Consider the following 26,915-nt stretch of genomic DNA (forward strand, 5'->3'; position numbering starts at 1 on the left):
CACTCAGTCACGGACCCACATGACCGAACGGTCAAGGACCCTTTTACCACCAAACGTAGTGCGTATATGCAGTTTTTTTTTACTCTGTAAATCTGCTTAAATAGATACACTCCTTTCCCATTCTGTTTTTTGTTGTTGTTACGTATATCATGGATTCGCTAGCCGGCACCAGAAGCACTTTTAGTAAAAAGTGAAAATGGTACGATGGTTATTTCTTTGTAACCCGTTACCTTTGTTTGTTTGTTTTGCTAAAATGTTACTTGCAGTAGCATAACAGAGAAAAGAGCAATAAGTTCATGTATGTAAACTGCGGCTGAATGATTTGTGTCTGCTCTACACTTGAGTCTCCACCCCGACTGAGCTCTGCTTGGAGCTCGAAAAACACAGACGAGAAGTGCTGTGGCGTCCAAACACAGAAAACCTTGTCTGTTGGACCCAGAAAGACGTCCTGTACTTGGGTCAGCAATACTTCTACCCCCTAAAAAAGTGCAGCCGGAGCCTCTCTAGAAAGATTAATGACCATTGATCCCAGGCACAAGCTACCAGGGCAGCGGACCACTGTTTTCCTCCAGTTCCCATGAGCAGCAAAATCCTCATTCCACACTTTCTGAGTCTTTAGGTTGCCCCTCAGCCCAGCCTTAACGATCCCAAGGACTACTGGTGTTAGTTTTGTTTTGTTTAGCCATGTTTGTTGATGTTTGCTTATTAATGCATTTTAGCAGTGCACTTTATTGTGAAGTCTATAAAGTCTACATTTTGTGTTTTTTAAGTACACAATGTAGAAATGCAAGGTGAGAAGGAGCACACTGCTGATGACCACTGTAATTCCGAGATAACTCCAGGTTGAACTACATTTTTGAAAGAGACAATGTAGTCTAAAATGACAAAGTTGACTAGTCCACACTCTCATTTGCCGATGAAACAAGAAGCTGGTTTAATCATGTGTGTGTTCCATTTGTGCTTCTTTCTTTTTGTGCATGGACTTCCTGATCAGATGAGCATTTCAAAAGCACGGGAGGCAGAGGGTCACTGCCAATACGGGTCTGAAAAAAGCAAATTACCATTCCGGAATATTTCTCCAGTAAATCAGATCCCACTTCATTCTGATCTGTTGGTAACTGTCTGACTTCTGCCCCAAACACCGTCTTTGATGCTGGGAAAGGGTTTGAAGTGAGAGTGATTAAAATGTTACAGCTATGGGTCGTAAGCAGGACTTACTCTATGCAGGAATAATTTAAACTGTTTAGTTTGAAGCTAACTAGTACATTAGATATTACAGATTTTTGCTTCTTAACTTTTGCTTATTCTCTGGAATCTGCAAAATAGCCTTGACAAAAGGCAAATAGTGTCAAAATTGTTCTCCCTCTATACCTTCATGCCAAAAATGAAAAAGTAAGACACTTAAAAGACGTTTACATGGCTTAATGAGCAAATCCTACAAAAGACATTTAAATGAAAATATCTGAATATTTTTGAGTTTTTGCTCATTAAATAGTTATTTGGTTTCCATGTTTAGTCTTTTATTGACATTTTGACATGACTACACTTACCCACCAATATGTGACACAACCAGGCAGAGATTTAACATTTTAAAAACTCAATTTCAATCTTCATGAGCCACTTACCAACCAACATCACATATATCTTTATAGATGTTTGGTTAATTTCAGTCACTTCCTTTTTCAACTGAATATGCACCACTTAAAAATCATGCTCATTTAGTCAAGACAAACTTTCCATATATTTTCAAAGGTTACATTTTTCACTTCACAAGCCTAGCAAGTTCAGATTTGTCTTTGAATTTAACCAACTAGTTCACAAACAGTCAAGTGTCAGAGATGAATTTACTGCGGGCGTATATAAAAAGTCTTGTAGTGCTTTAAAACACTGTACTGCTGCTAACCTATACATGTGCATGAACAAAGGTTTTTATTATGGTCCAGGAGACAATCTAGATAACAGATTAGCTCTTGCCCCAGCATCTACCTCAGCCCAAGGAATTCAACTCTCTGACCTTTGATTTCCTCCGCGGGCACAAGAGTTGATCAAGGAAAAGTGAGAGCAACAATGTGCACTGTATTCAAACAGAGTTAAAATATGTACTGTATAGATCTGATTTACTTCTTTTTGTTTGAACTATCTGGTGAGATACATCTGTTTACTGGCCGGTAAAACACAAGATGTATATACTAATGTTGCTGAATTAATGATGTTGTTCTCTGTGCATCCAGACGAGTTGATAATACCCCACTACACATTATAAATTGACCTACAGCGCTGGCATCAGTGATCTGGAACTGGTAATGGTGTGTGGATAAGTTGCCCATAAAACCAGAATGAGGAAACACGCTGTCACAGCAGCCCGATCATTAGGACACCAAACAAGGAAATGCTCCGATGGACACTAATCATTCAAGATCAAATGCATTTCAATTAACCAATAACATCTGCTCACACAGACGTTCTATTGATTCCGCCATATGTTTTGCAACCTTAAAGTAGTGACATCGAGAGATCTGTTGCCAAAATGAGAAAAACTAACATAAGATTGAAATCCATGGATTCTGATGATAGTCTTGAACATATGTGACGAGGGGAAAAAAAGATCTTCGAATGTGACTTTGAAAGGCTCAAACTTAACGAAGAATAAGCATGAAATTGCATCTTGATCATTTTTTAACATACAGTTTATCAGGAACTGATAGCTTCCCAGTCATGAAGATGCAATCTGCTTTACCATATGGACACCTGGTGTTTTAATACAGGGTTTACCTTGTACAGATGGGCTAAAAATAACTGAGAATTTCCACTCTGTGAATCAAAACTTATTGATAAGATTTCAACACATGCCTCTCTCATGTAATAACACAAGCAAATCAGATTCATTAATTTAAATAATTGCATTTGTTCTTGTTTTTGTCCCAAGTTAATTAGTATACAAAATGTGTTCATATTAAGTGAGATAAACAGGGGCTGTCAGCACATCTTTACAAGTCTTATGTGTAATACAAATAAGCGTGGCTGCTTGTGTTGCCGTAGCTCCGAGAGGGTTTTCATCCATAGCTGAACAATTTTCTGCTCCTCTGGGATCCTTTGCATCACTTCAATTTATTTCAGTAAATGGACCAATTCATCAGGGAAATTTGGTATGTCATTTGTGTTTTTCATCAAGCTATACCTTCCTTCTCTATTTTCCCGAACACAAATGGATTAAAAACTTTTTTTTGCAGACGTATTGAACCTAGCACATCTGTATAAGATGTGATTGTGTGCTGACAGCATAATGGAGGAGAGATAAGTGCATGTACGGAGGCATTGTTATAATTTGTATTATCAGGTGTTTACTGCTCATTCACTTGAGAGCTATCGATTGTTGAGTTAGGAGAGTAAACACATTTTCTGACACTGCAAAGATAAATTATTTTTGACTTTAATTGGGTTTACATTTAATTTAATCAGAATAGATGTCAGCTTGAAATCCGGACTCAGGGAGCACACTTTGCACTATGTGTTTTTTAGTACTTGTGTTTTCATGTTTTGTATTGTTTTTTTTTGTCTGTTGTGCACTGTGGACGGTCAATTGTGGTCTGTATGAGTTTTTGGTGGCAAAGGAGTTTCCCCACTGGGGATTAATAAAGTTTTCTAATCTAATGTAATCATTTTTCCTTGAAAAGGCAGCGTGCGGCTGGTGCTCCACATCGTTCCAGATGTCTGTGTGCAATACGCTCCTCCCTGCTGGCCCACACTGACAAGCCCATGTCATCCCTGTGACATTTCCAGAGCCTTCACATTTCATCAGGACGGTAATTAATCATCGGCGAAACAATGTGGTGGCCTGGAACACCGGGGCTGCCACGGTGCTGAGGAGGGGAGAGGGTGCTGCCAAGGGCCTCATTGGCACACGGCAGGGTGCGATAGGCAAAGCCGTTGCCATGGCAAAGCCTCAGCAGCATCGGGGAACATCATCCCACTGTGACATCTGTTGGCATCGCAGGCTTTATCTCGAACCTATGAGCAGGATCGAGACAATCACACTCACTGCTCACGTCTGCACAAATAATGACAATAACCAGACCTGAAAAACATTTTTCCAAAAACAGATTAAGAAATCCTAAACCATGACAAGAGGAGAGCTTGCAAGGATAAGGCTTGTACAAATATTCTAATACTCGATACTTTAGGTTTTTAACTCCTGAATACAACTCTTATCCCTATGAAAGTGTTTCCATGAAATCCACATTCCACATCCAGTTTACTCATATTATGTTGCAAGATTTAAAAATACATATTGTTATCCATATTCATGTCTCAGACTTAAAAGTTATTGAATCGAAGAATCATTTTTCCGTATATGTAATTAGAATCATTTCTATTTTATGAAACTTTTTCTTTTTTCTTTCTGCAGCTGAGGTTGCTCACTCATAACATATCTTCACAGAATTCCAATACCATAACTAAACTAACAGAACTAGATCTTGCCTTAATTTGAGTCTAAAACAGTCAGAAAATTACAAACATTATCAACAAAATGTCAAGAGGTTACAGTGTTGAAGTTACAGATAAGTTGCTCTTGCCCAGAACTATAGTATTACCAGGGGACCTCATGTAATTTAGAATTTACTCAAACTTACTGACATAATTCCCCAGATATGATGATATATTAAATTGAATATTACTATATAAGCCTATATTATCTCTCTCCGGTGCCTGTGCGAATGGGTCTCCATACTCGAGATGGGCCTCCTGAATTTGCTACCAAAATGCTGTCAAAAGTTTCATTTATTATTGCAGCCTCCATAATTCTTGAGAAAGAGGCAGGGAAAATACCACCCTAAAATCACAGAGTTACCGATTCGCACAGGACTAATATTCTAACGTGACCTCTGTGTTTGGGAAAATATGGAAGGCCATTTGCGTTGGAATGTTTTCCTGGACATTGATCAATGGAAATACTCTTTATATACTCATAAGTAGTATTCTTCAAATATGAATGAAAAGTGTGTGTTGTTAACTAGGAAAAATATACTGAGGAATTGTAGAGTGTTTATTGTTATTGTTATTATTATCCAGTGAAGTACCTTAATATTGTATACATGTACTCAAGTACTTGGCACCTCTACTGCCTTGTCAGGGCAGTAAAACACAGTACAAGGCATGATAAGGAAACACAGCCTGCAGGCAGGAAATAAGGTTTAAAGAAAGCCAGATGTGTCTCGGAAATTCAGGGTGTATTAAGTGTAAGAGTAACCTACTTCAGGTCTGTCAGCTGTACACACATTCTCTGAAACGCCGACATGAATCAATCCAAAGCATAACAGCAACCTCGCTCTCTCGGTCCAGTTTTGCATTCAATTGATAGCAACATCCATTTGGCTTTTGTTTTTGCCAAAGTTCACAGTTATCACTAGCTTGTCACCTTGTCACCTTGTCACCGTGACCTTTTAACGTGTTCTTGTGTGTTTGTGTGGGTGCTTTTTATCAGGGCACAGTAATAAAAATGGAGGTGCCATCGCTTGCCAGCTTTTAATGTTAATTGGCAGTGATTTGTGAAAAAAATGGCCTCAGTCCAGGACAAAGCTGCTTCAGACAACAATGCATTAGAGAGGAGATCTGTTGTCACAAAATAACCTTTGTAAAATAAAGGAGGGTTGAGGCAGCACGATGAATACTCACTCCTACTTTGCGGTGTTCACACAGCATACAGAATGAAAATCATAACTCCCCAAGTCAACCAAACAGGTGGGGTCAGATTATTATCAAAGCTGCTGAACCAGAAAGTTTATACAGTGTGCTGTTTGTGCTCGAGGGGGAAGACACTGACAGTTCAAGGCCTTTGAATCTGCAAGAAAACAGGGCGCTCGGTAGAAATGCATCTGCAAGCACTGGAATTATTAACATTTAGGTATGCTTACAAGACAGTATTAAATCACAGTAAGCAAAAAAAAAGAGAGAAAAGACTAGAGAGGCTGAAGCAGTGCTATGTAGATGGACGCTCACATCCACACTTTTATTCACTCATTTACAATTCATGTCAAGTCACCAACCCCACCCTGCCGTTTGACCCCCTAGGCATTTTGGAGAGGGAGAGACGGTGTCAGAGGAAGAAGAAAAAGAAGAAAAGAGCCTCTGGGCCAGTGCACATCCTCTGTTTGACCTTCACACAGTGCTGATCATCAAGCAGACTGTCTTTAACAGGTTTTTAACACCATTAAAGAACATGTTCTGAGCTCATCTAAACAGAGGTGGAGATTGATGCAATTCACTTGTGTTATCATTAATCTGTGAGACTTTGCTTCCAGGATAAACATCAGTATCAGTTGATAATCTTCAGTTAAAAGCTACCGAAAAGCAAGTTGAGATAATTTTTGTATTATTATCACAGACATCATCATCTGTTTATTCAAATGCCTGAAACCATCTACATTTATGTTCACCTGACAAGGCCTTCTCGTGGCCATGTGACGAGCTGTTGGAAGGCTGTCGGTTATTATGTGATATGATATGTATGTATAAGTAACCCAATGTTGTTGTTTTTGTTCCATGTGTTTTACCTGCGTTAAGAAGAGATGCATTTATTTTGAAGGGGCTCGCAATGTTTAAAAGCACATCTCATTGTATGTCAAAAGCTACGGAAAATATGGTCATTTTTTTTACGCAAATTAGAAACAGTAGCGGTATTAGCACTCCGTGGAAGAGGCACAAGTTTAGTTAAAGTTGTAATAACTGTGTATGTTTCAAGGAAATTGGCATGAGTGTTGGCTCTGTGTGTATTAATGCAAACGAGGAGTAAGCTAACTTAATTATCGTTTTTGTGCCTTTGTACACAGCTCTTATGTTGGTTTTGGGAATTTATCAATACATTTCAAATCAATAGTCAAGTGCAGGACTATCTTTCGGAGGGGTATGCAACATGAGCTATATATATATATATTGTAATATACTGAATTGTATTAATAATATGTCCTTATTATGTATGAGTGTTGTTTCAGAATGAGTGAACCAGGGAGAAGTGTTCAGTTGAAATGGCCACACTGAACACCTGCATGTTATAAATTGATAGCCACACAGCTGCTGAATGAGCCAATTATTGAGCAGCTTGAGTGACACAGCTGACACCAATTAAGTAACACAAGCACAATTATAGCACTCTGCCTGTACTAATGCTGTATTATTTTTGACATACTAAACACTAGATTAGCTGGTATTGACGAACAATGATCTGCAATACACCATTTTTTTTGTCAATGCTCTGAAACAGGTTTTACACTCTACAAGGTCCTATGTTCACATCCAATTTTATAACCTGGATCCATATTGATTTCAGATTATTTCTGTTTACTGTGTGTCCCATGTTTGCTTTGATATGCAGTCGACATTTCAGTCAGAATCAAATCCACAAACTCTGTGTAGCTTATGTAACCAGTCTGCCTTGTTTTTCTGAAAAGCTGCTGGTAGTTGGTACAGTGAAAGCTGAGAAACTGAGTCAGTCAGACAGTCTATCAGTCCAATCTATCAGGGCAGTCTGCTGGTCTGATGGATGAGAATTGAAAGGCAACTCAATAGAGATCACAGCTTAAATGAAGAGTGATTTTAATTGGCTTACTGTTATTGACAGGTCCTTCCTTCAGCTCCTTCGACTGGCTCCAGGGCCACATGGGGGCCTGTGCCGTGGCTCCAGCAAGTGGAGATAAGCTGACACTGAGCTGCTCGCTGAATGAAATGACGACTAACGAGGGGTGACAATAGCAATTCAGATAAATGTTTATCAGGGGCATTTTGTTATGTCCACGTCTGCCTGTGGTAAGTCTATTTCCAGTGGATGTTAAGAGATTGATAAAGAGTCTCATTCTCACAAATCAAAATGTGCACTCCTGAGTTTTAAGTGCTTCCCTTTTCTGCATGTGAAAAAAAATAAACATTATCCATAACAGCAAATACATAAATGAAGCAAACATAGAAATATGTTGTTCCTATCAAAATGTAGTGAAATATAAATCAAGGTAGAAGCTGGGAATAGATTAAAAAAAGTCCTCTAATGTGGTTTTATGAAATTGTTGGAAATGGCGTTGAGAGTCAAAGTTTCTCACTGATTCTTATAAATCCTCTAAATGTGCTGATGAAATCTCTTTCGCATAAAAAGGTGCAGTGCCTCAAGACTTAACACAAGAAGGAGAGAAAATATAGAATGCAATTTCAATTTCACATTTCCTGTCTGACACTGCTGTCAATGTTGTAAAACTAATGGAGTAGTATACAGATTTACTAATGCTAATGTTTATGAAACTGTATCTCAATTAATACACTCTGCTGGACAAACTAAATGTATTTGCTGTTGCACGTGAGCTTAGACATTAGCATATTGAAAAACTATGTGGACATTCACTCAACAGTGTAAGGGACCGTTGTAACATTAGATGTAACTGAGATAATTTTTTGTATTTTCGTTGGCTCATTAGCATCAAATTGCGCTTATTTCCTGCTCAACACACAACAAAAATGACAAACACAAAGCACATTTTCTGTTATATATGTACGGATCTAAAGAGAGAGAGAGAGAGAGAGAGAGAGAGAGAGAGAGAGAGAGAGAGAGAAAGAGAGAGAGAGAGTCATGATTCCCCCTCTTCTAAAATCTTCTGTAAAATATGTAAATACTGCACATGATTATGAAATAAGACCTGGAACATGGCCTTACAACTTTTGAAACACATACAGTCAGCAGCAGGGAGCGGCTGTAAGATAAACACGGAGGACCCCTCTCCTTGTTGCATCAGGGCTGCCTGAACAGGCCGTTTTAATAATGCATACTCACTCATGCATATTCTCCGCGCTGTGTCAAGTACAGTGGAATTAAACAAGTTTATCATCTATAAAATGACATGTTCCATATCAGCCCTTTTCACTGAGTGCCCAACGAATGGTGAGCTCGCTTTTCGCCTCTCATGAAGATACTGAAATAAGATGGCTATCAGCAGTCGTTGAGAATTTATAATACATCTTCAGAGCTTAATAACTAAGGAACAATTTTGATGCAGAGGAGTTTTTAGTGGTGAGAAAGTGGTCCTCTTGGGCTAAAGGGGATGAATTAGTGTTCAGATCAACATGCACTGTACTGACCTCATTATGAAAGAGACCAAAGCAGTGTTGATTGTGCAATCGACATTTACATCATGATCATAAATAAAAGCAAAAACGTTAATTATTGCCACTTCAAATTCTATAGAAATAAAGTAGCCGACAATATAGTAGAATACAGTCTGCAGCTGTTGTAAGATGCTCTGATTTTGAATATTGATTATGATACTTTGATTTTCAAATGAATTCTATCTATCAAACATGTGTTTTTTCCTTGTTTTATTTGAGAGAAATTAGAGATTAATTTAGAGAAACATCTGAATAATATTAAACAGATCAACGTGTTTATTTCTTTCTCTCTGCAAGACAGAGACTCATCCAACTGAATCATTTACAAACGATAAATTGAACACTCGGACTCATCCTCACATTCTCACATAGAAAGCCTGGTAACATATGGCACCTCAGTGAAATTAAGTTCTCAGCAATAGGCTTGAACTCAGTCCAAAAGTGCGACCAGTAATCTCTCATGTTTGAGTGAGAGCTGGTGTTTCTTTGTGTGCATGTACGTGAAGAAGAGAGAGCGGTCAGAGAGAGGAAGACTTATCTTCCTGCAGGATCAGTACTATTGTTAAACCTCCTAAATCACCGGCATTGAGCGGGGCAGAACAGAGCAGCCTGATGCTGCAAGATTTCTTATTTCATTTTTAATACCTTCAGATCGGATCCATCCAGGATTGTGTTGCAGTAATCCCTTGGCTCGATATCCCCCATGTTCAATATGTTAATGTTTACCACCAAATGGATCATTCGTCAGATAGACTTGGCAGATGGGCTTGCAATCGCTTCAGAAAAGACAGATGTATCAACAACCCTTTTTAAAATCTCTGTGTGCTTTTCGACACTCAACTCACCATCAATACAACAGTAAATCTGTATATTTGTGTATCGGAAGAACAGAGAATGCACTATAAGCAGGAACAGTGAGTTACCCCAGATTTTTCCAGGCGCATAAAAGATGGTGCACAGTGGAGGATGAACATTACATTGTCACCACCCAGAAGACCAAACATAAAAGAGGCTTTTGTATGTTTGAATTGCCAGAAACATTTCAAAACACATCATTTTTTTCAGCCAGATAATGATCTATTTCTCAGTTCCACCGTGTCCTACTTAGCCTACTTATCTAAGTTACAGAGAAAAATAATCATTTGATGTAGAGGATGCTTCTTAGCCTTGCTAATGCTGCACTGTCCTTGATTATTGCCCTTATTATTTAATAGCTTAAGGCTACATTTCTTCAGGATGAGAATATTATTGCATTTCTATATGTTAGTACCGTATTGAGCAACACTGTGCATTTGTTGACGAATAAAGTGCATAAAGTGCAAAAAAAATGTTGAAGAAAGACCAGATGGAGAAATCCACCTGATTGTCACATTGATGTTGATATTTTCAAAGAGAAGAAGACTGAAGGCTGTTCTCTACATTCTGATTCAGGCCTCAGCAGCTCAATATTGAATAACCTATGAGCTATTATGATGCTTTTCTAAGCAACACATGATTTATTACTGCACCGTCTGGGATACCATCAGATCCTCCGAAGACAGCGTACTATTACAGAAACTCTCATCAGCAAACTTAAACTGCTTTTCTTCAGTTTTTTTCTATTAATCAACTGTTTAAAATGATGAGTCTGATTAATTTGCAGGCCATTTTCTACCTGCAGCATGCTGGAAATGGAAAATTGTATCATGTTGATGCACTCATCCATATATTCATGTCATTTATACTCAAAAACAAACACAAGCCACAAGATTCAGTAAGCTGTTTATTTCACAATCTACATCAATTTGTATTGTGTCAGTAGATGTGTGCAATATTTCACAAATGCATTAATGTCAAGAGAAAAAGTCCCACAAAGCAAGATGTTGTTTACTGTATCTATTGAAGTCAGAGTGTAGACGCATCCTATGCCTGCTGGCAAACAAAGATGGCCCCCACAGCTGACTTTGAAAGTTGACAGTAATATTGAACGAGCTCAACATCAAAGCTGATTGCCTCATGTCTTTTTATCCCAAGTTTCAGCCTACTCGGTGATGAGACTTTGTTTGTGATGCAGAAGTTCAGACCCTATAGTTTACGCTGAGGGAGCAATGTAAACAGGAATATATTTGAATGTATTTCCCTTGAAAGAAAGCACTTATTAAGTGTACTATATGTGTGCTGACCCACAGATGTCTCCGGATGGACGACTACAATACGCTTCTCTGTGGAATGTTCGGAGGATGAAAATTAAAGCTGCGTAGAGTGTTCCAGTCGGACAACTAGCCCCTCTCAAAAAACAGGCTTTCATACGCTCAGGCTGACAGGCTTTTGATGTAAGTAGCAGAGTCTAAGATTAGGCTCGGAGGATACCAGGCTGGCCTTTAGAGAAAGAGAAGAGAGGAGAGAGGAAAATAAATGTGTGATTGTCAGGTGTCTGATGTTTTTAAAGATGATATCCTTTGAGATGTGTAGTTTATAAACAGCTTCTCTGCTACAGATAGGGAACAATCAAACACTTTGTGTTAAAAGCTCTCATTAGTATTCTCGCAAGCTGCTTTTTTTGGCTCTTCCCCTGAAATAGACAATAGAGAGAGTTTGAGCACCTCAGAAGCTACCTTTTCTGAGAGATAAGACCCATATGCTCAATTCCTGTCATCCCCTCCATTCTCACATGTGCATAGGGAAATCTTGACCTTTGTAATTGTCAACAATATGAAAACTATATTATGTAGTTTTTGTGAAGCTTTTGATAATATCACATGGTCTTTCTCGGCTGATGGTGTTTCCAGATTTTCATTTCACTGATGAAGATCATGTGATCCCACCAAAAGCTCCACAACAGCTTTCAGAACGAAGTGCTAATTAAACCGTTTAAACCAACATGAATGAGAAGCGATGCAGTTGTTGTTGGCAGTATTAGTACAGTATTAGTCAAACACATATTAGTACACATATATTGTTTCCCTCATTTGGGGCACACCTATGGATGGATGGTGCTCCTAACATTCAGCTATGATTCATAGGGCTGGCTCTGCTACAAATCTTTATGTACTGTACTTTTCTTTACATCACCATTGTCATGTCTGGTTATCTGGGGAAAAATGTCTCCTAATCCCAAATTACATGTTAAAGGTATTTTACCACACCCCCTCCAAAACCACACCTGTGACAAAAACACAATTTGAATATGCAAATGTGGAGTATAACTAAGTAAATTAACATTATGGCAGCCTTCCAGCTCAAACATTAATCTTTCATTCATTTTGAAAAATGACATTCCTAATCCCAATATGACCACCAATTTATCTCCCATCCATCATCTTGAATGGAATACATACTTTTATTCAAGGTCATACATGGAAGGCTGCTAAAATCTTGAAGTAGGGGTCAAATCAGACTTCCAATGAACATATAGTATCTTATTTGATTATGAAGATCTACAATGAAATAATTGAATGAAAATGCCGATAGGAAGCCAAGGCTTATGTTGGCCCGCAACAGGCTTTGACCAATCAACCCTAAAAGCATTACTGAAACAATTTTTTATAAGTGATTTTTCTTTTTCTGTAGGTCAAGAGTTTTTTTTCCCCTTTTGTCAGACTTCAAGCCACTAGAGCACTGAAGCAGAAACACAACTTTGAAATCAATCTTTAATGTTTTTTATTTTTTTACAATATTATTTACACAGCACCAATTTGAGGTTAGGATCCCATTACTTCAGGATCAACAGGAATGCTTTTGCACTGTCCAGCCTCTGCTCATCACACATCCATCTCTCCCAGATAGAATGAAAGAATAAAACATCGTTCAAACTTTGAATTTTTTATTTCCCTTGTCTTGGCATCTCTATTAGTGACAGGAACAGGATTGGGAGAGCAGCCGTCTGGCTCTCTGACTAGAGGACACCCATATGCTGCTGTCATGTTCTCTGCTAATTAGGATTAATGGCAGCCATGACACTGCCTTACTCCTTAGCCTCATACAACCACTCTTAGGATCCCACTTAACTATCAGCCATACAGCCCCGACAAAAAGAAAGAAAATGTCTGTGTGGCGATTGAAGTCTTGTGTAGATTTCTAGACAGCTTTCTTTCAAGACCAACACTTTGTGGTCAGCGTTTGATGTTTCTTCAAGGTTTCATGACACCAAAAGAAGGTTTAACGGACACAACTTCCTACATTTCTTCTGAATCCAACAGAAGTCCCGAGCCTTGATGCTGATATCCAGTATGTTGAGTGCAGTGTTTGTTTAACTTTGATCGTACGGGGCATGACTCTCTGGCTTCTCGATAATTAATGAGGTGGCATTACTGAGCTGCGTTCTCTGAAGGACAAATTAGAAAGCACAGGTTGAACGAGCAAATACAAACACACTAAAGAGAGCAGATGTGATGAGGAAAACCAGAGGCATTCATTGACGATTACTTCTTCGCTAAGACCCTCAGATTCCATTAGCTTTACCCTTGAATCTAAAACAAAACACTAATACCTGTCATTTGTGTGGATGAGATTTGCTCTCACACCAATTTGCAGTAAACGCCTTTGTGTCCTTAGATGTACCTCATGAAAGGTGTGCTGGTGCAGCTTACCCTGTGAAACTCAAGGCTTTCAGAGTTGTAACCTGACACCTTCTCAGCGCTCTTTAAAAAAATCGTCCTTTTACTTCAGAAAAATATTTCTCTAATGACCTCTGCTAACTTCACCCCGAGGTGTTTTGAAACCAATTCATGTTTTTAAGGCTAAACCCGAATTACATGATTGTTTAAATGTTTAAAGGACTGGGAGCAGCAGAGCAAACTGCAAACCTTGGGCTGCCAAACTATGGCCTGCGGGCCAACTGCTGCCCACTCAATGTTTTTTAACCTTTTGCAAGCGAAGCCCAGTATCGGACAAGAAAAGAGACGAATAAGTCAAGTGACGTTACCTAAAGTATCTCCGGAACCACAACGCTGATTAACTTAATTGAAATTGCTGAAATACAGTAAAGCCTTGTGGGAAGAGTTCTAATCAAACAGAAAAAAGTTAACTTACCGTTATGTTGATGTAATTGCATAAACCCTCGACGTCACTTCCGAGCGGCGGCCATAACGTTTCACTAGATCGTTACTAAGTACACTTTACAAAGTCGAATTTTGATTAAAGACACCTCTTTGTAACCTTAAGGGCTTGTTGGAGTCTAATAAAGCATTCACAATCATTCGTTGTAGTATATTAGTACCTGAAAAATCCCAATGCGGCCAATTTTTTTTTTTTTTCCTATTCCGTTCGGCTTTTCTGACTGCGCCGGCTTCCGTGGGTGGGGGAGGTTTCTTAGAACATGTCTTAAGCGGAAATGTATGCACAGTTAGATACCCAACATGCAACAATCCGAGCATGTTTAGGCATAAAGGTTATAACTTTTACATTTTTGAACCCGAAGAACACAGTTTTTTGACTGAAAGTCATTCGTAACACCCCGATGCTTTGTTTTATTGTGAGATTGCGATTCTTTAGGTCATTATCTTTACAAAGAGGGGTCTTACAACTCTGTAGATTGTCGTTAAGGCCTTGAAGCATGGAGTTGGAAAAACTCGGGGGCGGCTCAAGAAGGCCTTTTTGGGGAATATTTATAGTTATGATCTAAATATGGTCTAAAAGTTTCATTTTTGGAAATATACATTTTATTCAATAAAATTCTGAAAAAATCAATATAAATGAACACAAGTATTATTACTCATTTGGGGTTCATACGACTACTTGAAGAATGGGTACAGGGAACCCTAGAGCGCCAGGTGCATGGCTCGCTATGTTATTTCTTTTAAATAAACTGGAATATGGCTTGATTTCCTAGTTTAAACTCCAGATGTTGGCAACATTTTGTTAAGTCTTGATCTCTAGGCAGAGAAACCAATATTTAACCATTTCTGTCATATATAATATTATATTTACAGATTTGCATCTTACTTTCACATCGTAATCTATTAATTGGGCCCTTGATCCATGAACAGAAACTAGTATAGGTATTTACTTACAACTCCACAGTGATAATTCTCGTTGGGTTCATCACTACAAACGACCCCTTTCAGATGATCTGTTGATCTATTGTTAACATAGAAATATTGATGAATGCAGCTTTAATTATGGGACTTCAAGTCAGTGCAGGAAAAAGCACAGTTCACTCTGTGGTCAGTATAAAGAGTAAAGACACACTATGCTTGATAACAATTGAGATGAGCATACAAGTGCCTGAGTCTGCTGAGACTGATGTTAGCTTATTGAATGGAAATGGGGAGCTAAAGGATGATCACCATGCAGAAGAAGAAACATTCCGTGATTTGGTTACCAGATGACAAGAATACATTTAATGGACACCCTGATTAATTGTTATTAATGCTCGTGCAGGCAGCAACAGTCCAAGTAAGTTAATCTTGAGGCAGAGAGCAATGGGTAGTCTGCAATAAAATTATGCACACCGGTGGTTTCAGTTCGAAGGGAATGTTTCCTTTACATTTCCATTTTTATTGCTGTCCATTCCAGGTCATTTCGTGCGCAAAGCAACATCAAGCCTAAACTAATTTGTTGACAACTGTTACACATTCTAAACATTGTCATTAGCAACCGAACCCATCTAGGTAATGAAATATTGTTCAAAGGAAAATCTATTATTTAATAAATTCACAACCTCAGATACAGAATTTTCACCAGCATTGCTGTAATATACACCTCATCATTCAGCATTAAACATGACATCCGACTACTTTTGTATGTATTTCTTCAAGAATCAGTGACTTAAAAAAACGCTGAAATAAACACAGGAACCTAAAACATTTTAACTGTCCATACTCACGCAATCCCAAGAAAAATGGTACCCCAAAAGTCCGAACAAAACATTTGAAGATGCAACATTTATTCTGTCCTCTTTACTGGAGAGATATATCCCTTGCATAAAGCCAAAGTCCCAACTGATGAATAACTATAAATATTCAAGTCGTAAAACTGCTTCTTTTTTTTTTTTTTTTTTTAATGAGAAATGGGTGGCATGACCTGGGTGAGTCATTTATTCTGAAAGACAGAGAGATAAGTCTCTCGCTCGCAGTTCAAACACTGAAAGCATGCGTCCTTTCCTCTAGCAGAGGTGAAGTGAGAAAACAGAATCGGAGGGAAAGGACCGGGATGGGACGGTTGACTTGGGGAGGGTTTGAACTGGTGTCGGATTGCACAGTAAATGTTCCGAAGGTTATTCACATTTGATCAATATTATGTGTTCCGGCCTGGGTGATGCATAGAGATAAGGAAGGTCTGTACTGTGTATGATTGTGCATGATGAGGAAATGCAATTTGAATGAATGCAGAAATGTGAAACACATGTTACTACCTTTTATTTTTTCACAAATACACACAAATCCTAGCACCCTAACAGACTTTCAGGCTGTAAACCCCCCTAAACAGAAAACATTCAAATGACAGCCAATTCTGAAATTAGATGGGCTTAAATTTGCTCAATACGAAATTCAGAACGAATCTATTGCATCCACATGGCGACGGCTGAGCTGGAGGCTAGCAGCTAACTGTGCTAGCAGCCCTAACAGCAGCAAAGTGGCAGACGATACTGACAGTGTTTACCCGAGGGGGAACTGGAAGGTGGGTGCTACACTTCTGCGACAAAGTCTTCTCTCGAGACGGCATCCTCAGCTGTATGAGGGCAGAGCAGCAGCCGTGAGCTAACTAGGGCACGCATACATGCACTAACCTACACGCACAAACACCTGCAGCTGGCCCAGCAATGTGAACCAAGCACAGAGAAGCTCGGATCACAACACAGAGAAAGAGCGACTTCCTTCAGATCAACATCACTCCACTGGCCACTTGTTGAACTGGCCTTTCCTAAAATTACTAAGAGAAGATATATTTGAATACATTTTATTTTCAATTCACCAGATACACAAGTTTCCCTATCTAACGTAAAAGGCAACATTTATCACCCATTACGTTTCTATTGCGTGTGCGTTTGAGTGTGTGTGTGTGTGTACGTGTGTGTGGGTGTTTAGAGCATGCAAGTGTGGTTCACAGTTTGTTAGCCTATAGACTACTGAGCCTGGTTTTCTCCTGTTGTTTATGAGATATTTTGTTAAGAATAGAATAAAAGTCGATGTCGATGTGAAATAAAACATGTAAGGATTTGGTTTTTGGTCAATCTCTCTCTCTCTCTCCCTGAAATCAACAAATATCGATGCAGTTAGATCATCCAAACAAGATGATGTTTCCTTAGATAAATAAATAGCCGGCGCACCTGGGACCGAGCCCGCCGGACTCTACTCAAGAACTCTGCCCGCTACAAGAGGACAGCGGATCAACGGCGGACTCCGGCTCCTAACTATCGGGTCGGCGAGAGTGTGGCTGTCTACACGCGACCTCCCCCTTCACGTGGAGTCCCGCAAGCTGGCGCCTCGGTTTGTGGCCCGACCTACGCTGTCAAGCGTCTCCTGGCGGTTCGGTGCCGTGGTCGACAGTACCTCGTGGATTGGGAGGGATATGGCAATAAGGAGAGGTCGTGGGAGAAGGCCAGCAACATGCTGGGGCCAGACCTCATCAGGGACTTCCACCGGAAGTTCCCTGATGAACCAGGTGTCGGTCTTGGGGGGGGGGGTACTGTTACACCCAGACCCTCTGGGTAGTTCTGTGTTCACTGTCTGTGTGTGTTGTCTGTTACTCACCTTGTCACTCGTTCCAGACTCCTCCCTCCTCGTTTGCTGCCCCCCCCTGTGTGATTGCAAGCCCCGCCCTCATTGTTTCCACCTGTGTCTCGTTCCCCTGTGTATTTAGTCTGTCAACTCCCTGTCCTGTGCGAGTTTGTCTTTTGACGTTCTGTATGTGTACTTAGTAAAACTTGCTCTTTTGAATCAAATCAAACTGCAGTGTTGTCTGCTTGTGAGTTCAGCCACCGTGGTCCGGTTCCTAACAGTAATGGTGTGTTGTGATGATGCTTCTTTTGCTTCAATAAAACATTTGAATGCACTTTCTGTTTCACCAGTTCTTCATGTACTCCAGCTCACAATAGAGTTTGATGACTGGAACACACAAAGTGTCAACAACAAGCCTCAAGAATGTTTATAAAAAATCTGCTAACTGTAGAATTAAGAAAGTTATGTCCTTGGCAGGATGGGAAACTAAATATGCAATAAATAAAAATATTAGGTGCATGTCACAATCCACAAGACGAGCCAGTCACCTTTCCTTAGCTTGGCGTATGCGTTTGAGCGCGTCCAGTTGGAATCTGTCAAAGGAAGGCAAACAGTACTAACTTCTGTAATTACAAGGCACATACAACCATGATTACTTTGTCCCATCCAAAACTGATATCCGGGCGCTGTGCCTGTTCTAAGCTTTTCTATACTCTTTATTGCTCTATTTCCTCTGAAGTTTGTTAATCATTGTAGACCCTTTTGTTCAATAAATCGTGATTAAAGAAGGGAAATAATGCTCTCCTGTCTCAGAGTTGAGGGTGTATTTGTGCAGTTGACTCCTCTCTCATAACTGAGTCACACACACACACACACACACACACACACACACACACACACACACACACACACACACACACACACACATTGCACAGTATTACACTAAAACTGAGGAGACCCTCGCCCCTCCTCCTGGCCTCTTGTCGTCAGGCTCTGTGTGACTCACCTGAGTCGGGTGGCCGCATTAATATGCGCGGGAGAAAGAGAGTGGGGGAAATACCTCTTTCCTGTGAAGCGACAGCGTGAGGTGACGGGTTCCTTCACCCCCGTCTCTCTCTCTCTCTCTCGCTCGCTCGCTCGCTCTCTCTGCTCAGTTAGTTAGAGACACGCGCTCATCCACTGGAGCGCAAGCAAAGGTGCGTCAGGTTACACATCACGTTGGAGAAAGCAGCGTCCACCACTTCAGCAGGGGCGTGTTTTTTATTACATTTTTTATTCCAGCATTAAACATTTAAAAGCCAAGACATCAGCTCAACATGTTTTACATTGCAGAGCATGTGTACAAGTTTGAAAGAGGAAATGAGCCTTTATTAAGGCTTTGGCACGGGTGTCTTGGCGAAGGAGGCAAGACTGAAATCACTTTTTTCAGCTTTGCGGAATAAAGACAAAAGAGGAGGTACATGTCCACATGAAACCGCTTTGTTTCCCTTCCGCCCCCAATCTGCCCATCAACTGACTTCATTCTTCAACTTGACATCGTCCTTCCTCGCAGACAAGAAGAAGAGGAAGAAGAAGAAGAAGAAAAGGAGAAGCAGAGGTGGCGAGGTAAATAAAACAGAGGAAGAGGAGGAAGAGCCGAGAGGAGGTGGGCAGCACAGTTTCAGCTCTCACAAGACTGAGGAGGATAAAGTGACGGCAGCTAGAACTTGGCCAATATAGTGAGATGAAATTCGGGGAGGAGACGCTGGAGCGCTGCAGGGTACGACATCCAACGAGAGCCCTGACATTGGACCGCCTGGAAGACGAGCCTGCCCTCTCTGGACCCTGTGCCCCTCCACAGCCGAAGGATGAGAGGGGTCGACTTTCACCTTAGTTGCCAGGGATGTCTGTGCACTACGGAGAGGTGCCCCGCTCCAGCATGTCCAATGTTATGTTATTCCTGATGCTTTGCAAGGTAGGTCTGTATTGTCATCACACATCCAGAGCTTTTTTTTCCTTTCGCTTTTCTTTATTAAACCCATTATCATATGCAGATCAGCTGTACAATGTCAACACATTACATTTAAATATCTTTCACCGTTTTTAAATGCCATGCCAGAGTGTAGCTATGGATTTATTATACATCGTGATCTAGTCTTTATAAATGTGGGATATTTTCAGGCTCAGTTGTCTTTGTATGAATCAGTGATTAAGGCAGCAGAGACACCCTGTATCAAACCATTCTCTTTTTGTATTTTCTGCTTAACTCTTACTATACTGTGTTTGTCCAGAAAAAAAACATCCACATGGCCCTCTGGGAGATACCTCATGCATGTTGCTAACTAGTTTAATTGCTTCTCATGTAACAGCAGGACAATCTTAAATGGCAGTCCCTTGTTAGCTTTTTGTATGTGGGGCAATATATTTGTGAATCTACCATTTGTAATATAGTTCAACTGAATTAAAATCAAAGCTTCTGCTATACTCTTTTTGGATGGACTTTCTACACTTTCCTCATATGGAACATCTGGAATTATTATTTTTGTAATACTCTATAAACCTTGTTTTTTGTCAAATTTAATATTCCTTGTTCGTCAATTCAAGCTGCAGATTCCTGCATGTCTGAACTTCTCTGTGGGGTCTTTAGCAGGATCTTTTTTTATCAAAGTTCTCTGCAAATGCAATTCGTGTCCCATCCGAAATAGATCTGTTACTTCCGTCTCACTCACAGAACAATGAGTTCAGGTTATGGAAAATGGGTCACACTCCAATTGGCAGAATCTCATCCGATTCCACAACGAAACTGTGAAATCTTCGTCTTCTTCTTTTTTTGATTTCTCTAAATATAGGAATTGTTACTACACAATATGTTAGTGTATTTGTGAATGTGTGCTTCATAGCATGTAATGGCCGTCAACCTGTGTATGTGTGTGTGTGTGTGTGTGTGTGTGTGTGTGTGTGTGTGTGTGTGTGTGTGTGTGTGTGTGTGTGTGTGTGTGTGTGTGGAGGGAGCTGTTTGCTTATATTTGATAACAATGCCAAAAGCGACTCCGGCCTGTCATACTCTGTTAGCATCTGCATGTCGTTTGACATGTTCAGGATTATTCAAGTGGGAAAAGGTTTCACTCTCCACTGATCTGATCTGAGGACGTTAGCTTCTGCTAGGTGTAGCAGGAGTGTCCGGATGTGTTGTCCCAGGTATGACATCGCCCCCTTTTCTACCGCTGCCTTTCTCTCGCTGTCTGCGTGTCTGCTCTTTTTATACAAATACGCTTCTGGCTGTTGGCGAAGAGCCAGGTGTGAGCTCGCCTTGTCCGGGAAAAACATCTCAAGGAGATGCTTTTTTTAAAATTTTGAATGAGAAATTGTTGGTCCAGAGATGCTGCATGTATCATATTTGGATCATGAGTGGCCCTGATAGCGACAGACCTGTTCAGATTGATCAAAGACAGGAAAGTTAAGACGCAGTTGAAGTGTTGGAAATGAGCTCTTGTTTGACAACTCAATACTGAGAGAACTAAATCCTATCACAGAATAGCACAGTCAAATTACTAATCAATAAGAGGTGGATAATTGGAGACTGTGTACTATATCTTGACTTGATTAATACTCCTTTCAATTGATATGCCACACTGTATGTGAGTATATTCCTGTGACTTTCCTCTTCAGCATGTCCTGAGTGTTAAACAGACACAGGGAGTCATTATGGGCGGTTAACGATTATGGCACATTGCAGGATACCAGCTCTGGCTGCCATTTGGAAACGCTCTCTGTTGAACACTGGAGACGTTGGTTAAGGAGGCACTGGAAGGCGTCCAGAAGGGTTGCTGTGTGATGCACAGCGGTGTACTCTGTGGTAAAGCTGTTTTCTAAGCACCCAGGTTTTTGGAAGAGCCTGGACCCTCCTACTCCACCATCCTTCCTCCCTCTCGTCATATAATTATTATTCAAACATACTCCATAACAGGTTAAAATCCTTCTTCTAAATATTATTAGTAATATGTGTAGTTAAATGAAAAGTAAAAGTACTTATTCTGCAGTAAAATATCCCCTGTGAAAGATACATTATATTTGACATTATTCTGGAGTGTTTCAGGTTTTGTTGGATTGTTTTGTTATAACTAAATGGGACTGGTTGTTGATTTGGACTTAATGACGCAGCAACGGCGAGGTTGGAGGCTTGCTCCACGGAGGCCCCTGGATGCATCAGTGGCGGGCCGTCAGGGCCTGCTAAGCCTTCTCTGAAGGCCTAAACAGAATCACAAAGTTATAGCTATTTTATAATTAAATCTTTTTTAAATTTTTTTTATAATTAAAAGTTATAGCTATTTATAATATAATTGTTTTTCACAAATACACTACATGTATTATAATTATTTTTCCCTATTAGCTTATTTTCTCATTGCACAGCTTCCTCTGTTGTTCTGCCTTCAGCCTGCAGCTTCCAGCCCGCTGCGTGGCCGCTGGTTAAGGATCTGGTTAAGAGCCCTCATCCAATCACGTTTCACCGCTGTTTCTCTGGTAGATTAGCGGCTTAAACTACATGAAGAGGCCTTCTAGCATTCTGGAAGTGTGTTTCGCCACAGGGCCCAGCGTGACCATTAACATGCGCTGTGATTGGTCAGTGGTGCAGCGGCTCTAGGTGGCGTTAATGCACCTTTTGTTGGATGCCATCGGCATTAAAAAAGAAGAAGAAGCTAGGAGCTAGATCAAAGCTAGAGGAAACAGACTTTCTTTCGCACAGAGGGTTACGGGGGTGTGGTGAGTTAACTGCTGGTTGTGTTACTGTTTTTTACATCTGCAGTCGTATTTAATCATAAACAAGCCACAGCGCTGTTGTTCTGCTGGTCGAGCCGGGGCCACGCCTCTCCCCTCGCCAAGGTGCGCAGCTGCGCCGGTGATGTCTTGTGTGTGCAGTGTTTCAGGTTTTGTTGGATTGTTTTGTTATGACTGGTTGTTGATTTGGACTTAATGACGCAGCAACGGCGAGGTTGGAGGCTTGCTCCACGGAGGGCCCCAAGCCCCCAGCGCCTCATTTTCTGACAAAAAAAAAAGGTTTTAAAAACGGCACCACAACCACATGGTTGTTTGACTTCATTTGAATTGCTACAATACCGTAACCCTTGTGAGAAGAGACCTATGTTTGCAGCAATGTAAAGTAACTGTTAATAAAGCAGCTTTTTTTTCTCGTGGTTAAAGTGGTTAAAATAGCTCCGCAGGTCGGTCCACACCTCCCTCCATGCCCGTAATAGTGCAAAAAAAAAACACGGCCATATAGCAGAGTGAGCGTCTGCTGTCCACACATGACAGTTTGTATGAACGCGTCATGTAGTGGGTAGCGCGCCGTGTTCAATACACGCACGGGTCGGTCTGACAGTAACTCCCGGGACACTTTTCCCCAGTCTACACCTCATGTGGACACACGGCACTGAAGGCCTTCAGACTTGTTTTTTTTACATGAAATATAACAAAAAATAACAATAATTTAAAATTGTTTAGAGGGGAAAATGTGTAGCAGCGAGCAGGCGTCTTCATGCCTGAGGGCACATCTAGCGTGCCACACAAAGATCTCCATTCATGTTGATGGAAGCCCCGTTTACAGTGCTCCTCAGGTGAGGCAATCAAAGCACTGTTACAGATCCGAGGAGGAGGGCGCACTTTAACACAGAATCACAACCTGATGGGGTGTTTATGTGCGTCAAGAGTACAATGCATGCCGATGATTGGCCATTGCTATCAATCAGAGTCACCGTGTGGGATGTTGGCCTTTCAGTAAGGACAATCAGTTTCATGCTCTTAACATTATATAAATAGGCCTGAACAAAAGGCCTTTCACTTTAACATTATGAAAGGCCTTTTATATAAACTTATAGGAATCCATAAAGATAAGCCATTGCTGGATGGTGGTCTTTTTATAGTTGACTTGATTTTTTTAGGATTCCTATGCTTAACTTGATGCAGCTATGGCCCTGTGTGGCGCTTATTAAATGATTGACTTCAGACTTCAGACACTGTCTTGGCACAAAGTATGTAATTCTTCCATGTTTTTATCGAAAAACACGGTTTTCTGACTGAATATGCTTCATAACATGCCAATGCTTTCTGCATTGTGTTTAATGTTCCAGATTTCAATGCTTTAGGTCTTAATCTTTTTTAAAAGGTGCACTATTAGAAAAAAAACTCGGGGAGCTCTCGAGGAGTGCTTTTTGATACACCTTGCTCATACTCATGCTGGATGTTCATAGTTATGATCAAAATATCTTTTAAAAGTGATTTTTTTTGCAGATTTTTTTCCCAAGACTTTGCTGAAAAAATACATACAATAAACACAAGTATTGGAATTAATTTGGGGTTCTTACGGCGACTCAAACACAGGGGAAAATAGATTTTTAACAGTTTTTAATAAAGTGAGCTTTGCAAAGTAATTACTGTAAACAATCGTGTAAAGTTAGCTTCATCACCAGGAAAATAAAATATTGCATGTATTCTTTTACTTGAATTTGGGATCATGTGAGTGGACAACATCACATTGATGAAGGAGCGATACTAGTTATATTAGTTTTATAGGGAGAGAGTTCTTCCAGATCGCCAAGATCCGTTCTCACATCATCATGGCTTCCTGTACGAGCGCTATCGATTTTGCCGACAAGGACTCATTTATTTACAAGACCTTCTCGAGCCTTACATTGAACACTACACGGCGCAGCAGAGCATCGACCGTCTCACATGCTGTATGCATTGCCTTGCGCTTTTTTGCAAGTGGTACATTTCTGTACAGTGTTGTTTCTGATAATGAATAATATATACATACTGATCCACCCATACACATATTCAAACTCCTAGTTATATGGTAATCTACACATACATGTATGTACACTTATATGATACATACGCACATACAATACATATAGCCTCACAAGTATATATTCATTTGTGTACATCTGCCAGCTGGTACATTTAAATAAATATAATCTGATTGATTTGGGTGATGAGGCACTTAAAATTAGCCGATACATTTTGCCAACACTGACACATTTAACTTGTCTGATATTTTGCGACGCTTATGTCTCGCAGCGGGGGCGGCGTTATGCTGCGTTCACAGCAAAAGACTTTGCCATGATTATGGACTTGACTTCCTCATATGCGTTCATGATCATCTCCTGTTTCTCAGCGGAGACAAAAGAGGCTGTTCCTCTGGGTTTATGCCATTGTAGCGTTTGAAGATCATGTAAGCTGTGCTCGATTATTTCCCCTTTTGAAGAAGAACGGGCACGCGCAATTATCCAGATGATTGACATCTGGTTAGAATTAATGAGACCGTTTGAGTGCGCATCAGCCTTTAAGGGAGCTGAGTTAGCCTGACGTCAATCATCTCTGTGATTTAAGATGGAAAATAGGACATTTGATCGACTTTGTTGAACCATGTATGAGGAATAGGGCCCAGTTCTCTGGTAAAATGTTTATTTTTAGTCTGCATTAATTTACATGCCTTGCTGTTGCTCGTTGGCTTATAAAACCCGCAAAAGTAGCGCTTTTCTCCTGAGAAGTACTTGGATGCCAACTTGCACAAGCTGCTGCGCCTGCGGGCTGAATACATGCAGCAAGTTTCTGATAATCCACCTCAGGCTACACCAATCAATACACACGCACGCACTCACTCACTCACTCACTCACTCACTCACACACACACACACACACACACACACACACACACACACACACACACACACACACACACACACACACACACATCCATTTCAAACGGAAAATAAATGTATTTGTATTTGGGGATTTATATCACTCAAGTCAAGAGTGCACTGCATGAAAACTGGATTAAAGCACACATAAAGCACACCTTTATTATAAGGGCACATACTGAGGAACTATGAATGCATTTTACACCGATTATTTATAAAGTGTATAACCCTGAGAATGCAAATTGATTTCCATCATCCAGTACTTTGAATCTTCATTTCACATTAATGAAACAGTTTTAGTGGTTCAACACCTGATTCTAAAACTTGTGTGTTCAATGACTTCTTTTCCCCCAGATTTAAACCCAGGAGATAACTGAAGGAAGCAATGGAGAAAAGTAATTTACTTTTGATGGAAAATCTTTTCCATATTCTTGAATAAAACATAGCTTATCGGCTATTTGGTGCAACATGCAGAGAGCAGCAGAACAGGCGACCTAACACATTTACAGTCTTCTTATGTGTGTATGTGGCCTGTGCTTATGGGACACATCTGCCCATCTTCTGTCCAAAGGGTGAACATTTTAGATTAACTATTTTACCAGCGACATCATTTTACATACAGTCCAGGATATGACATGGAATTATAACACATTTTTTTTCTGTTTTTCACTCACAAAACTGTTATGTCACTAAAACCACAGTAAGCTGGTATTTCTGGGCTGTTTTCCATGCATTAATGTAGTACATTTAAAGTTCAAAGTATTTTCTTAAAAGACATATAAACATAGTGATGTTTATAGAAGAAAAAATATCCCTTGTTAATTACTTTCATATATTTTATTGCTCACCAACACATTTCGTTTAGTTTAATTTAATTGGCATTATCGCTGTCGACCATACACAGTGCAAAGAGCATCTTCAAAAGAACGAAAGTTAATCAGTTGCAGTAACTAACTCACGGATTGTTTCTCTTTTCTCTCTTATCTGCTCCCTCCAGATTAGTCTAAGACGAAAACTGCAGACCTTTCCAGGGAAAATGGTAAACACTCTCTACAGTGATGAGGAAAAGGGAATCCAAGACAAAGAAAGTAAGGAGGAGAGCATCTTGGCCATGTTGGGCATCATTGGGACCATTCTCAACTTGGTAGTCATCATCTTCGTCTACATCTACACCACCTTGTAGGTCTCCAACTCTTGCGTTACTTCATCAGCGGGCAGATCAGAGCTCATCTATGTCGCTGCAGCTACGTTATGTTGACTGATTGGGAGATGAAGACAGTAGGAGCAAGGAATAGGCCGAACGTCCCCAGTGGTGAACTGGATCTACAATGATGTGTTCGCCACATGGCATCCATCCTGCATCAGTTCAAACAACTAAGACGATGAGAAATTGGCTCAATCCTATTTCCTTTATGGGTAGAATTATCCAGAATACCTGGTGACGTTTAACTTATACATA

The 26,915-nt window shown here is 40.2% G+C and overlaps 1 protein-coding gene across 1 annotated transcript; it reads left to right on the forward strand.

Moving 5' to 3' along the window:
• Positions 1 to 19,698: 19,698 nt before the first annotated feature.
• tunar (TCL1 upstream neural differentiation-associated RNA) lies at positions 19,699 to 26,639 on the forward strand (the record flags this gene model as incomplete). The annotated part of the gene is made up of 2 exons (XM_079225503.1): positions 19,699 to 19,734; positions 26,454 to 26,639. The coding sequence occupies 2 exons, from the start codon at positions 19,699 to 19,701 to the stop codon at positions 26,637 to 26,639; spliced, it is 222 nt and encodes a 73-aa protein (XP_079081629.1).
• Between the last annotated feature and the right edge of the window lie 276 nt (positions 26,640 to 26,915).

Source organism: Taurulus bubalis, assembly GCF_910589615.1.
Source record: "Taurulus bubalis genome assembly, chromosome: 1".
NCBI lineage: Eukaryota > Metazoa > Chordata > Actinopteri > Perciformes > Cottidae > Taurulus > Taurulus bubalis.